At 48.6% G+C, this 15534-nt stretch overlaps 1 protein-coding gene across 6 annotated transcripts in view; it reads right to left on the bottom strand.

Annotated features, from left to right (window-relative positions):
• The window catches only part of CRIM1 (cysteine rich transmembrane BMP regulator 1), a 185859-nt gene that overhangs the window by 4021 nt on the left and 166304 nt on the right, over positions 1-15534 (bottom strand). For 5 of the 6 annotated variants that reach the window (XM_087863736.1, XM_045809087.2, XM_045809085.2 and 2 more), the window contains 2 exons: positions 9139-9333; positions 2457-2579 (listed from right to left, as the gene is read on the bottom strand). In XM_087863736.1, the coding sequence (XP_087719862.1) occupies positions 2457-2579; positions 9139-9333 (318 nt within the window). The remainder of the gene's footprint in view (positions 1-2456; positions 2580-9138; positions 9334-15534) is intronic. The other variant, XM_045809084.2, reaches the window with a different exon arrangement.

The raw sequence follows: 15534 nt of genomic DNA on the forward strand, positions 1-15534 counted from the left end.
AAATTGGCTGTAGACTTTATAAACGGACTAAAACTAGATTACTGAAAGTATTTTGATTAACATTAACCTATGTGGTCTTCCCTAAGATTTGGAAGCAGAAACATTAGCTTTAGCTCCCTGCTTACCAGCAAATAGGAGACCAGGACAAAGTATCTTCTTGGACTCACCAGACTAACAGCCAAGACTAATTACTAGTGTAACAGTAAAAACTAAGCCAGAATCAAGAATTTGGTCTTTTGGTTGATACTCTGGTTTACCGAGCTCTAAGCAAAAATGCCTCCTTCTTCATAAACTTGTTGAAAACTCACTAGGCCTATTAGATCATTTTCCTGCCTTAGTTAATATATTGCACGAGGGACATTTAATTTTGTCCTTATGAATGCAGGTCTGTCTATTGCTTTAAATCATCATTCTTGCCATGGATATTGCAGAGATCACAAGGTTAACTCTCTACTAATCAGGAGCACTCCCTGGAAGTTTCTGTACTTTTCTTTCAAATAAACCACTGTCGTCAGGTTGTCTAAATGCATCAAAGACCAGGTTAGTGAAAGATAACAGCAATTACACAATCAAAAAGAGTTGCTCTTAAATCGTTCTGGAAACTCAGCTCGTCGTAGCACAGCTTTGTGATATTAAGACTGTCTAAGGTTTAAAAATCAGATTTTTATTAGTATGCTTCTTCCTGTGTGTGTGTGGGGGGGGGTTTGGGAGGATGGGAAGAAAAGGACCTTCCTAGTCATTCTATCCAGTGTAGATGGTAATACTTTATAAGAAGTTGAAAAAAACCTCATATCAGCATCAAGACAAATGCCTAAGGTCAAAATATCTTATTGATAAATTCGGGTCTTAAATACGCAATGAATAAAGGAATGGATTTTTGCCTTACCACATTCCAAATGATATGGTAACTGGTTTTAGGAAGGTATGTCATACAAGGAAATTGAAAAGTAAATTAAGGAAAATTTAGTGAAAGGAAAAGGAAGCTTCAAGTCTATTTATAAAATTCAGTCCTTAAGTTCTGTTTTGATGCAAAAAGCAGGCCATAAAATTGAGCTTTGGGGTTCCTAGCAGCCAAAGCAAAAATGGTAACAAGTGTCATCAACAAGATTACAATGTCTTCAAGGTTAAAAAATAATCTTGCTTAGGAGAAGTATAAATTTTCCTGCTGCTGACACATGAGGAAATACCTCCTCAGGGACTTTGTAACAGAGATACTAAGTAACGCACAGGTCCTCAATACATTGCAGTAAATAGGCTGTTCTTGTGACCCAAGCCGAGCATCTAGAACAGCGTGTGGCACAGAGGAGGCACGGATATTGACTGACTGAATGAATGTAAATGCAATGATAAAGCACAATTCAGTCACAGCAGTTATACAAGTAGCCAAAACACTGGGTCCAGGAATTAGGCACTCTGGTTATCTGGCTTGATTTAAAGAAGCATAACCTTCAGTATATCCAGAGTAACAACAGACCATTAATCTCTCAAGCAATGAACACTGCTTCTCCCCAAAAGATATAAAAATTGCATAGCAGTGATTCTGAGACTCTCCCTGGAGTAGACAGGAGGCAGTGTTGAGTCATGGCTAAGAGCAGGCTTATACTCTTGATCAAGAAGTCCACTTATTATTTTTATTTTTTATGTTTTTTAAAGATTTTATTTATTTATTTGACAGAGAGAGAGAGAGACAGCCAGCGAGAGAGGGAACACAAGCAGGGGGAGTGGGAGAGGAAGAAGCAGGCTCCCAGCACAGGAGCCTGATGCGGGGCTCGATTCCATAGCCGGGCTCACGCCCTGAGCCAGAGGCAGACGCCCAACGACTGAGCCACCCAGGTGCCCCAAGAGGTCCACTTTTAAAGAGAGGGCAATATTGACAGGAACCTGCCTTGCTTTATCACTTAACCACTGAGAGACAAATAATGTGCCTGTTATACACAACTGAAAAAGGACAGAGCTGCGGTGGGGGGTGGGGTGGGAGAGGAAGAAACACAGAATAAACCTGATGAGTGGAAAAATCAGCACATGTAATAAATTGAACTCTAATGGAATAAAAACAATCTGAAAGCAGAGGGTAACCTAATGTACAAATGCTTAGTCCAGAATCCACAGGGACTGAATAATTTATTATGACTCTGTTTACATATGTACAAATATGAGAGCTGGCTTAGAAATTCCAGATAGCAGGCTCTTAGGACAAGGAACATCTTTCTTTCCATCATCACTACGTCTCTGAGCATGTGGGGCCAGAAGGAGGCATTTTATCCAGTTACCTGCAGACTTACTTTATCATTCTGGGTTAAATATGTTACAGCCAACCAGGCCTTCCCTGGAGTCGTTATCTGAACTGACTTGGGCCTGCCATTTAAAAAGATACCAAGGAAGCTAAAGCAAATAAAAAAAAAGGTAGACCGACCATATGTAAGATTACAGAGATCTCAGTCGACTTCGGCGCTTACCTCTGGGGAGATGGAGAATGTCATTTTCACCGGGCGTAGGCCACAAGGGAACCTCCAGGTCATTCTCTCCACGGTGATTCGTTTTCTCAATGGGTACATTGGTTGGTTCTGGGACATACATTTCTAAAAGAAAGGGACATTTTTCATTAAGAGATGATGGAGGAGCTACTTACTGTTGACTTTTGTTTCCTCAATCCAAATGGATGGTGCGTTCAACTCAGGACAATACGTCGTGGGGCACGAAAGATCCCGTTTCTGCATTTATATCCTTACGTCTAGAGAGTCACTACCTTTGCAAGCACGGGAAACAGGTCTTATAACCATGTAAAAAAGGGAGAGAAAGTTTTCTCCTCCACCAGGGTCAGAAGCTCTGCTTTTTCCTGTCAAACGGTGTTGGCCCAGTAGTTTTCTGCAAGCTGATAGGGACTGGCTAAAATGGAAGGATTTCTTTTATTTTCCATCAGCTAAATACTATACACCTTAATAACGGTTTCTCTTCAATCCACGAATGTTTAATGATTTATATAAAATACGCCACAGGAAGTGAAAAAGTAAAAGCATCTTTCGCTCTCTGTGCGTTTCTTACCCAATTCCCCTCCAGTCACTTCCCCTACGTGGGACAGACTGTAGGCAGACCTCACGAGGTGTGGCCTGGCTCAAGTAGGAAATGTCTGCTTCGTTACCACTGGGACCAGGTGGACTAGAAGATGGTCTTCAGTAAAGTGAGCTCCATTATCTACCTGGATCGTGTAGGTACCCTGATCTGTAAGATTCTATGACACGAAACAGGACCATCTAAGAAGAACAATGTTCTTTATCCCAAATATCAGGGTTTTCTTTTTAAAGCTAAGTTCTAAAAGGGACCAGTTTAAAAAGTTCAGAGTTTTCTTTGACTCCTAACAAATATATTTATATATCCTTTCGTCATCTGGCTAACAACATTTTAAAGAAATAATTCTTGAGAACCCCGATTTTCAAAAGGTGACACAAAAGTTTGCATCAACCATATAGCTCCTTTTGGCCAGATCCTGCCATATTATTAAACTCATTTTTATAAGGTTACTCAACATTGGTAATACTAAATATTCACCAGTAGCCCAACTGCGTCCAGATTAAATATATAAAGTACAAGTTAAAGAAATTAAGAGCCCACTAATCATCTTCTGCTCACAGTGACTGCTGTCTATCCCGTAGTTACCTGCCTTTCAAGAAGTAAACCAGAAGATGAAGTAGAGAGAAGGGGAAATGACAGAGCAGAGAGCATCTGCTCTGCTTCTGCTGTGTGTTAACGGAGTACCTGCCAGGGAAGAAAGTCGGAGAGGTTAAGTGAATTGTCCAAGATGACGCATCCAGGAACTGGCAGAGCTGGGACTCAAATCCAGTTCTGGGATGCCACGACCGGTGGGTCTTCTGGTGCCCCAAGAATAAAGTTATTTTGGCCTTTGTCTCCGAGTCTTCTGCTTTCTTACTTAAATACAGCGGACTCTCGAACAACACGGGTCAGAACTGCGTGGGTCTACTTGTAAGTGGACTTTATCAGTACAGTACCATAACTGTACTTTCCGTATGGTTTTCTTATTCTCTTTTCTCTAGCTTACTCTGTTTTAAGAATAGAGTATACGACACGTATAACATACAAAGGATGTGTTAACTGGCTCTTCATGATATCGGTAAGGCTCCTGGTCAGCAGTAGGCTGTTAGTAGTTAAGTGTTTGGGGAGTCAAAAGTTACATGGGAATTTTCGAGTGCTTGGGTTTGGCTGCTCAGACGTGGCAAGGTCTAGACACTTAGAGTTTCAAAAGGATACCTGAAAACTCTAGAATTAAAAAGAGAATTTCCTGACAGTATTATTTATAGAAGCAGGGGCCGGACTGCAACCAACGACTCTCTAACTTTTCTGTCCTATCTGAATCACTTGAAGCGCTTATAAAATGTGCAGACTCTGGGATGGGTGTGCAGGGCATGGTGTTTAGTTCACCCACTGAGGAACCCTGATTACGTGATAGGAATTTCCCGCAAGAGTCTGGAAAGAAAAGTGACCTTGACATTTAGGTGACATCTCTCCATGCCACAGCAGCTCTGAGCGCCTCTCCCACGGGTCCAGCACATAGCAAACAGAGGCCAACCTCCCGACTGGTGTCAGGGAGCTCAGCAGAAAAGGCCAAAGTGAGCTCTAGTCCACCAGACCTGGGAGTGTCGACGGCTAAGCAGCCAGAGCCCCCACGGAGGTCCCCAGAGCTGGGAGCGTTCCGCTGCACCTCAGGGTTTCTCTGGGTGAGAGCAGCAGAGAAGCAGGCTTGAAATCTTGGCGCCTCCTACCTGCACATGCGTAAACTGCAAGGGGAACCCCCCCGCAGCAGCCCGGACCCGGGCGTCCTCCTCCCGCAGGTGCTTAGGAAGGCTCTGCTGGGCCACAGACGGGAAGGGAGAAGGGTGTGCCCTGGCCGGGGAGGAGGCCTCCCAGGTGATGAACGATATCGCCCCTGTCCACAAACACTTCCTGGGCGCTTCCCTGGCCCACGTTCTGGGGAGGCAGCCAGGAGCAAGACCAGCCCTGCCCTCGTGGGCCTCTCACTGCTGAGCAGCTCGCGGCCTGCCCTGGGCCTGCCCACTAAGCTCAGTACGGCTTGGGTCAAAGTAGACCTACACCTCCTTCGTCATCACAAAATACTCAGCCCTAGTTTGGAGCCCTGGTGCCCAAGGTGAGAGGGTCATTCCCTTTAATGTGAACTTACAAGGGACCCTGTCTCTGAGCAGTTTTGCCAAAAAGGTACGTCTTTCGGCAAAAAACTACTTGGATAAACAAAAGAAGTGTGGGAGCTACTGTATCTCCATGCCTAGACCCAGGGCTTCCACGGCCAAGGCCTGCGTCCAACCCCAACTCTCACGTACAGCCCTTCTGGCATTTGCTGTCATAGCCCTTGACAGCTGCTGGCATTGCAGACACAAAACCACATCTGACCAGGCCACGTGGATCACGGGCACATGATCACAATGAAGAATTACTCCTGTGGTCAAATATGTTCTGAACTTCAGAGGAACCCGAGACCCCTTACTGGGGACAGATTTTACTGTCAGAGGTACCTGGCCAGTTGTAAGAGCCACCTTCCTTAAAATGTCCTTTCCTGGAATACGGGGGCAGGATGCTTGGGGCTCACAAGCTGAGGCACCATTTTTTTGGAAATGGAACCTGTAGTCAGCTTAGGACCAGAACTCCCAGGTCTGCCAACTAGCTTTGTGACCTCGGAGAATCCACTTAACTTCCCCGAGCCTCGGTTTCTTCTGTAAAACGGGACAGGTACTAACCAGCTCACGGGTTTTGTCCTATCCTAAGACAGCAGAAGGGGAAAGTGCTTTGTAAAGGCTGAGGCTGGCCAGGACGGCAGTCGATACATGCAGAGGGCAACGCGAGCTAGCAGGAGCTATCTCGATGAGAAATGGAAGCCGGGCGCCTCAGTGAAGAGCCCGGACTAAGATCGCACAGTGAGCCAGTGAGAGAACAGGACGGGACTCCACCTTCCTGGAAGGACACAATCACATGTAAGGTGGCAAAGCTCAACTGACTGCAAAGTTTTCTGAGAAGATGGAGAAATGATTCATCAATAGTACATCAGATGCAGAAAGGAGGCTACAGAAATTAAATTTCAATCTGATAGTAAATCCTAACTGAGAAGTCACCAGAGAAATCTTTCATAATGAACAAGGATGCTATATATTCACCCTCTCCTTTCTTAAACTCACAAACCAAGGACAGTGCTTCTTTACCTCAATTCCCAGCACTGTCACCTGGATTTGGGGCCTTGTTGTCACAAACCTGGGACCTCTGCAATGTGAGTTACGGCTGTCCCGGTCTCTGGTCTCCCCCTGCTTTAAATCCCTCCTGCCCATCACCTGTTAATCCTCCCAAAGCACCTATGTGACCATGTCCTTCACCTGCTCAAAAACGAGCCTCCCCACCCATACAAAGGATGGCATCTACACTCTTCATTTCCCCGTCCTGCAAGGTCTAGCCCGAATCCGGGGGAAGCTGCAAGGTCACTCCCCCTGACGACAGTCTCACTCGTGAACCGTGTAATAGGGCTGATAACCACCGTCTCCAAGCCACCATCCCCTTCTCTTTTGAAACCACTCTCCTTAGACAGCCTCCACCACGTGCCCAAATGGCTCTGGGCAGGGTGATTAGAACAAGGCTAAACGACAACGGTTAGTTTCCACGTCTCCTGTGAGGACTTAATGGCACCCCCACCCCCGCCCCAGGTCCCCCTGGCTTCTGAGTCATAGCTCTCGGGCTCCTCCCGCGTCGCTGTGCTTCCTTCTCTGTCTCCTCTGCCAGGCCCCCCTCCCCTGCCCGCTCTCCCGAAGTTGGAGGGTCTCTGGGCTCCGTCCTGGTGGCCCTTCTCCATCCCGCTCACTCCCTAGGGGATCTCATCACTCAATGCCAAGGCTTAAAAACCACTTATGGCTGATAGCTTTCTACCGTACAGATCCATTTCCAGTCGCTCCTGAACTCCGTCCGGGCTGCGTATTTGCTGTCTGTTCACTCTCTCCACTTAGATGGACAGTGGAGACGTCACAGTAAGACCGCCTCAAACCAAAGTGACTTCACCCCATAGCTGTAAATCTGTACTGCAGTCCAAACCCATGAGAACCATCCATGGCTTCTCTTTCTTCTCTCCTCACATCTATTCAAATCCTCCTGATTCTCCCTTCACAACAGAACCCGAGCCCGACCGCTTCTCCCGCCTGCAGAGCCACCGCCCCAGCGCGGCCGCGACCAGCTCTCACCTGCGTCACTGGGAAAGCCTCTGGTCTGTTTCTGCACTGGCCTTCCACATCCCACGGTCTGTGCTCAACCCAGCACCGCAGACTCCCGTGAAAGGGGACGTAAACAGCGTCCCTCCTTTGCTTAAGACCCTCCGAAGTTTCTCTCCTACTCAGTAAAATCCTGCCACCACCGAGAGACCACAGGTGTCAGCTCCCGGTGGCCTCTCTGCTTGCCTGACCCTCCCGCTCAAGGGGCCCAGCCAACAGGCCTCCCGGCTGTGTCTGAACACGCAGAGCGTGTCCCCCCCAAGGCTCTGCCCTGTCTCTACCCAGAGGGGTCTGCCTCTTCCGCAGGAGTCCTCCATTCTCCTGGGTCTCCTAAACGTCCCTGGTTCAAAGTGAGGTGTTCCAGCTCAAACAAACCCACCCGTCCCTTCTCCTTTGCCCCCCGACTGGCTACACTTTGTGCCGTAGCCCTCAGCCTCACCCTGGGTGCTGTCTCTTACTCGTTTACTTGTTTGCTGTCTGTCCCTCCCCATGAACTTGGAGCTCCGTGTGGACTGGTGCTTTGTTGAATTCTCTGCCGTCTCCCCAGTGCCGAGCACAGAGGGCCCTAAGTGAATCTCCGCTGGATACAAAAGGTCGCTTTCACTGTTTGTACCCCAGAAGCATCTTACTGGGTATGGAACTCGTGAGACAGGTGGCGTGGAGCAGACAAACCAGCTCCCAGGAGAGACCCACGTTCTTCCTCGTTCCTCTGTGCGTGACCGTCAAGGATTCCGTCTTCTGCCGGGTGCAGACAGAGTGACAAAGCAGCACAGTGAACCTGACTCCCCACCAGCACCTTACACGAGGCCCAGCAGACAGAGCAGGAAGAGCACCCAAGTGAAGGCCCTGAGAAGAGCTCAGCCTCCCGAGGCGGCGAACACCCCAGCCTTTACAGGGGAGAAATGGACATTTCCAGAAGTGCTCGACTCAGGCGAGTCTGTACAACACCTAAACAAAAGGCGAATGAGTGCAGACAACGCAACTCCTGTCCCATGTACAACCGCACGGTACAGATGCCCAGCTGCCAGGACTCCTTGCTTCCCGCAACGCACAGAACGAGATTCTCCAACGTAACACAGCAAGGAAACACAAAAACCAAGGGGAAGATGGGAAGGCTCCTGACTCACTCACAGAGCGCACGCTCTCGGCGGCCCGGACTGCCGGCGGGGTGTGCGTGTGGAGGGCTGGGGTCTGGAACGCTGCCCGCAGGCTGTGCGGCCGGGGGCTCAGGCCCTGCGTTTCTGGGACGAGGGGCAGATGACTAGGGCACGAGATATAGACATGGAAGGAAGGAGAAGCCTGGGGGGGATCCGGCAGCGGTGGGGGGCCGAGGTTGGAGACTTGGAGCGGACAGAAGGGTGGATGGGGGGAGAGGCGCGGGCATGGGTTTCCACGGCTGCCGGCTGGGGTCTCCGTGGGAAGAGACGTCAGTGGGCTTGGGAGCGGGCCGCCCGGGCCAGCCTGGGTGCTGCTGGGCTTGATGGACTGAACAAGGCTGAACAGAGCTGCAGTCTTGACGCAGCTCCTCCACTTGGGTTCTGATGTATAGTCACCTCGTGACGGCAGCGAAGCAATTCCCTACCGTGTCCGATCTTGGGCCGTTGTCACGGGCTAGTTAGCCCGCACTGACCCCGGCCGCCACGGTCTTTAGAGAACGCAAATCGGAAGAACCAGAGCCATGCTGGCGGGGAACCACAATCAGGCACTCGCCCTGACGTCAGCCTCTCAACCCCCCCACCCCATCCCTGCACGGGGAACCTGGGCTGGGCCCACGCACTGCTTGGGCCCCGCGAGGCAGCGGTGCAGGATCCGAGTCCGCTCCAGGGTCACGCGCGCTTGGCGCCGCAGCCCGGGAGCCCCGCTGAGGTACCTGGACACATCGGGCAGCAGCTTCCTTCCATGTTGATGGGCTCGACGCAGGGCAGAGGGGGGCAGCTGACGGTGGAGCAGAGGGTCTGGCCCTGCAGGCAGTAGCAGTGCGTGCAGCTGTCAATGTCCCAGCGCTCCTCGTCGGCGTAGGCCTTGCCGCTGAAGTGGCACACCGCCTTCTTCGGAATCGTGTCTTCTAGGGAAAGAACAGCACAGGCTGGAGTCGCGTGATGGGACCAAGCACATTATCTCGTGACCCCTGCGACGGAAAGGGCAGCGGCACTGCACAGACACAACGCGTTTCAGGATTTCCAGAATTTGGCGAAACGTGTGCGTCCCCCGTTCCCAACCGCTCTTTTCCCCGGCTCAGGAGAAGGCTGAGGGCTCTCATCTTGTGGCGTGAACCTGACCAAGGGCCGTGCACACTAACACGGGGCAGTGACCGTTCCAGCTGGGTGGGAATGGGGCCCGTGGGCAAGTGTCACTGGATCACTGCAAAAAATGCAAAGTCACTCACATTGGGTGGCTGGTGAGCACCCTACACGAAAAAAACAAAGAGGTAGAGACACGTTCAGAGGCTTTACGTGGAAGGAGATAAAAAGTCCAGCTGAGTATATTTACGGAGATGTTTCGTGAAATTCCTACTTTCAGTTCACCTTTTTGTAAATAATTCAGGGAGTAGTAAGGAATGACCGTGGCACGTCATGGGAAGCGGCGGGGGGGGGGGGCATCAGAGGGGGCATCAGCACCGACACAACCACTACCTTCATTCTTCAGCGATGCTGGATGCATTTCCCTCTCGTCAACAAAGGCATTTCTACTTTAGGAACAACCTCATTTCAGTTCAATCCATTTTCCCAGCAAACTACGATTTTTGACAATAATACATACATATATTTATTTTTTTAAGATTTTATTTATTTACTTTAGAGACACTGAGAGACGACTGGGGGGAGGAGGGGAGGGTGAGAGAGACTGTGAAGCAGATTTTATGCAGAGCGCGGAGCCTGACGTGGAGCGGGGCTTGATCTCACATCGAGAGATCATGACCTGGGCTGAAACCAAGAGTTGGACTCTTAATCAACAGAGCCACCCAGGTGCCCTGATAACAATATATTTTAGGAGTTATTTTTATGTATAAGAATTTATAGCTTAAAACCCTTTGCTCTCCTTTCTTCTCCAGTCTCTCTTGCCATCCTCATTTCCTCCCTCCCCCAACTTTTTTCTAGAAAGTTCCTTTCTTTTGTACTCAATGCTGCCTCCTGGTTTACCCGAACTTACTTATGAGTGGTCATATTTTACAGCCAGTCCTTCTCCCCAGAGCTCAAAAACGGTGGCTCAAAGTGTGGCCCCAGTGCCCAGCAGAGATGGGATAGACCAACAGGGAAACGGGTGAGCACTTCCTTGTCCCTGGACAGGCCAATAACTGGATGACTCCTACTAACCCAGGGAAATTTTATGTTGAGATTCTAAAGGCACATCTACGGACCACTGGTCACTGATCATTAAAAAATTATAAAGGAATCTGGAAGGAAAGTTCCGTAGGAAAGAGTGATATTAGGGGCTCAGGGTTCTTTCATTCCTAATGGAGGCAGTGTTTATTGCCCAGACACGGAGGATGGAGCCTGGGATGCCTGTGGCAGTGAGGAGAAACGTGGGCATCAGGTGCCATGCTCCCTGAGCAACCCCGACCTGCAGCCACCTGCTCCAAGGTGGCTAGAAGCTGCTGTCTGTGGAGACCCAGCTCACAGCTGCCCGCTGAGCTCTTCCAGAGGAGGCTCACGGAAATGTTTTCATCTGTTTTTGGTGTCCATGTTCTCTTCTTACCAATTACTCAAGCATATGCACCTTATGAATGACTCTGAGAATGTCCTATCACCCTAAAATGTTATTTCCTTAGCTGTGTCTCGGTCCCTGCAGAGTTCTATACGCAGGTCAAGGATTAGAATGCAGTCTGTTTCTCAACATTCCTTCACAGTTTCTCTCAGTACTGCTGCCTGAGTTGAACGAGGGATACTGAGTAATCACAGAAGTTCTAGTTATGAACAGAAATGCTTTCTCATTGTCTATGAAAAAACATACTTTGTTGTCTTTCTCAATGTTCCACAGAAAGGCTTCCGGAACACTGATGGTTCAGCTTAAAAACTTAACTGGAGGCTTTCGAACCAAACCCATGACAGAAGTTTCTGCCTAGCCTGGAATCCTCAGGGGAGGCAACTTCATTAAGATACCTCAAATGCACATGTCAAATGGCTCAGTGGAATCATTTAATGAACCCAATTCAAGTAATACTCTGACCTCCAGCCAACTTTTCATTGAGGACATTAGATTTGCCATCAAATCTAGAGTCTATTATGCAGAGACTTCTTTATGAAAGGAAGCATCTCTTCATAAAGCAATATCACTGATTATATTTTACATAAACCTTGTAACAGCTCCTATGATGGCATAAAATTTGAATAATGGATTACTGCGCAAGGACCTTAGAAGAGAGAAGGTTAAACTCCTTGCCCATCTCATCCAGCACTTTCTGCTGTGCTTTTCCTCCCAAAGGCGTCTCTGCCAGTCCTCTCAGACAAGAGGGAACGAACTCTAAGCATGAACTAAGGAAGGATGGAGACTTCATAAAAAGGGGTTCGAGTCAAGGCCAAGCACCGGTTTGTATTTTCTCAGGATCTAGGCAGACACATTTTAAGAAATTTAATTAATTAATGCTACTCTTATTTATGAGGCGAAAATCATCTGTGAAAAATTACACTGACATTAAGAATAACCATGATATGTTAAACATTATAAAGACATTCATTCGTTGATTCTACAAACTCTTCCCATCAGTGGGAAAGAAGGCATGACCACAACCCTGACCCAGACGACTGCAGAGATGTGGTGGAACAGGCCTGGGGACCGGACCCCTCTCCACAGAACAACACAGCAACCCCTGCCCCTGTGAATTTAACATGGAGGGCCAAGCAACTAACTGCCGCAGAAAACCGGGGAAGGCATCACTCAGGACTTGGTGTTCGAGGTTCACTTTGAGGGAGGAGCAGAAGACAAAGAACAAAGAAGCTGGGGGGAGGGCATTCCAAGCAGAAGACAGTGTGTCCAAAAGCTTGCCAGGTCGGAAGGGCAGTGAGAGTGTCAGGCTGTATAGAGTGAGTGAGGGTGTGTGTGTGTGTGTGTGTGGAGGTGAAGCTGGGGTCAGATGGTACAGGGCCTTCAGTAGCAGCGGACGGACGTACTGAGATTCCTTCCTGTGGAGGAGGGGAGGCGCCTCAGCCCCTTTAATGGTAAGAAGAGAGCTCTGGCCAAGGGCAAGCTGGAGGACTAGATGGGGAAGGAAGTTGAGGATACCGTTCACGGGGATGTGACGTGGGCTAGGTGGGGGCGGCGTGGATGGAGGTGGGCAGGCGAGGCGAGATTTGAGAGACTCCTGAGAACAGCCATCAGGATACGATGCTGAGGACGCGAGAGGGACAAGCCTTCTTGCGCGGGAGGCCGGGCAGAGGAGACTCCAACAGAGGAGTCATCTTACTGCTTTACGCAACAAACGGGGAGTTTGTGAGGGACCTGGTCAGGCCTTATGGAACTCCTCCGATATTCCAGGGGATTAGTGATCGATGAGCAGTGCAGTGATTGATCCTCCAACTCTTCGGCCTCTCTGCGTGAACACAACCGGGAAGCTGCCGCCAGGACAGAGCCAATCGGGGGCGCAACAAGGTAAAAGAGGTCAAATTTCAGTCACTGGGAGCTTCAGGGAGGAAAGCTGTGGACCGTGTGGGGCCACTGGCAAAACTGGAGGTCCCCCTCCCGTGCCTCTGCACAGTGTATATTCCATTAAGCCAGTAATTCTAGGAATCTGTCCCAAGGAAATAATCAGGAAAGGCCTAAAGTAAGTGTTTTCTGGTGGATGTTCATCACAATATTATTTATAACAGCAAGAAGTTAGGGGAAAAATCTGTGTCTAACAAGAAGAGAATGTTTAAATGATTCAGTGCAATCATGTGAGAGGATACTGGGCAGTTATTAAAAGGCATCATGCATAGCACAAGTGCCATCACGTAAAGAGGAAAATTAACTGTCTAGAAAGAAACGACAATGTTAATGGTAACTGTCAGAACTGGTGAGTTTTTCTCTTCACCTTTTTTTTTTTTTTTTTTGGCAATGAGTGTCAGTTACTTTTGGTAAGTAGGCAGCAATATATAAAATGGAAATCACACACACACACACACACACACACACACACACACACACACACACGAGCATGCATTATCCTCCTGACACCCCACCCCCGAATACACACACATGAGGATACTGAGGGGGAAGAGCTTGATCGGAGTCCGGTTCCGAAGCACCTCGCCACGTGGCGTGGTGCTTTCGAACGCTAGCAGCTCGCTCTGAAGAGCCTGAGCAGACTGTAAGGAAACTACACCACGGAAGAAACACTGAAGATCAACTGCATGACAGAGTTCATGTAACTCCTGACTCAGCAGCTGTAGATCATTTCTAAAAGAATATTTATAAAATGACATAGGAGAGTAACTACTCTGAATGACTTGGAGGTGATGATGGGTCAAACCAAGGACTCTGACTATATGTGGGGTGAAACCAAAGCTCCTTATTTGATTTTGTTACAAAAATAGATCTTTTCCGAAATTCAGTGAAGACTATGAATTCAAAGCAGCCATGTGATGATGACAAGGAAGACTGAGATGCAATCTACTGGGAGCACCCCCAGAGGACTGGTGCAGGCTCCACGCAGCCGCTCAGAGGGCGAGCCACATGGGTCACACGTCCGGGGCCTTCAGTGGTTGTAATCAAGCCATTCCCCTCAGGCAGTGGGCTGACTGACACGGACTGAATTTCCAGGTACTTCTACTGGTTTATCTCTACTCCATTTAAGCTCTGCTCATTACAGATTATCTCAGAAGCATCTTGCCTTCAAGATCATTTTCAACTAAGTTAATTCCAAGTTGAGATCAGGAAGGTTTAAAAACTGGGGGTGCCATGTTCATGGCAGCATTATTTACAAGAGCCAAGACATGGAAACAACCTAAGTATCCACGGATGGAATGGACAAAGAAGTTGTGTTATACACACACACACACACACACACACAATGGAATATTATTCAGCCATAAAAATGAAAAAAAATCCTACCATTTGCAACAAGATGGATGGACTTTGAAGGTATTAGGCTAAGTGAAATAGGGAAAGCCAAACACTACACGACCTCATTGAAATGTGGAATCTAAACAAACAAAACACCAAACTCATAGTAAAAGAGATCAGACTTGTGGTTCCCAGAGGTGGGGGAGGGGGAGGGGGAACTGGAGGACGGTGGTCACAAGATACAAACCTCTAGTTGTAAGATGAACGAGCACTAGGGATGTGATGTATGGCAGGATGACTGAGGCTAACACTGCTGTGGGACAGACAGCAGGGCTGTCAAGAGAATCAATTCTAAGAGTTCTCATTTCTTTTAAGTGCATCCACATGAGATGACAGATGTTAGCTACAGCTATGGTGGTGCTCACTTCACAATACATGTAACTCAAACCATCATGCTGTACACCTTAAACTCACTTTTTTAAAGTATTTATTGATTTGAGAGAGAGAGAATGCACGTGTGCACACGCACCCAGGTGGGGGGGGGAGGGGCAGAGGGAGAAGGAGAGAGAGTCTGAAGCAGATTCTGCGCTGACTGCAGAGCCCGACATGGGACTTGATCTCACAACCCCGAGATCGTGACCTGAGCCGAAAGCAAGAGCTGGATGCTTAACTGACTGTGCCGCCCAGGTGCCCTGCATGCCTTAAACTAATACAGTGACATATGTCAATTATTTCTCGATAAAACTGTAAAAAAAAGAAAAAACAAACTGGGGGTGGTGGTGGGTAGAGCAGAGATAGATGCCCATCAATTGCTGGTTGGTAGCACTGCCTCAAAGAACGAGTCTTTCCCTGGAGGTGCCAGAGACTGAAAAGGGGACCAGTGCCTCAAAAAAGACCTTGTAAAGGCACTTGGTTGCAGGACTGAGGGACCACAAGGTCCGCACAAAAGTCTGAGCCAATGTTGAAGCTCACGGTGCAGAGCTCAGCGAGGCCACAAGATCTAAGAACTGAATGACGCTGAACAGCACCCTTAGTTGACCTTCTGAAAGACTGAAGGTCAGAGGAGACAAACGGTAGAGACAAGAGAAACACCAGTGGTTCTGAAAGCGGGATCCAGGTGCCAAGTACTGAAGAACCGAAGAGCATCTGCTGAGCATCCACGGTGCCCAGGTTCTGTGCTCGGGGGCTCGATCCTATTCGGCCTCGCGGACACCCCAAGGAGGAGGGCAGTCTACTCTCCTCTTGGGGAGACTCAGGTTTACAGAGGGGAAGTAACTTGATGTAACCA

Source organism: Ursus americanus, chromosome 7 (genome assembly GCF_024610735.1).
Source record: "Ursus americanus isolate L20-20 chromosome 7, mUrsAme1.1.p, whole genome shotgun sequence".
Lineage (NCBI taxonomy): Eukaryota > Metazoa > Chordata > Mammalia > Carnivora > Ursidae > Ursus > Ursus americanus.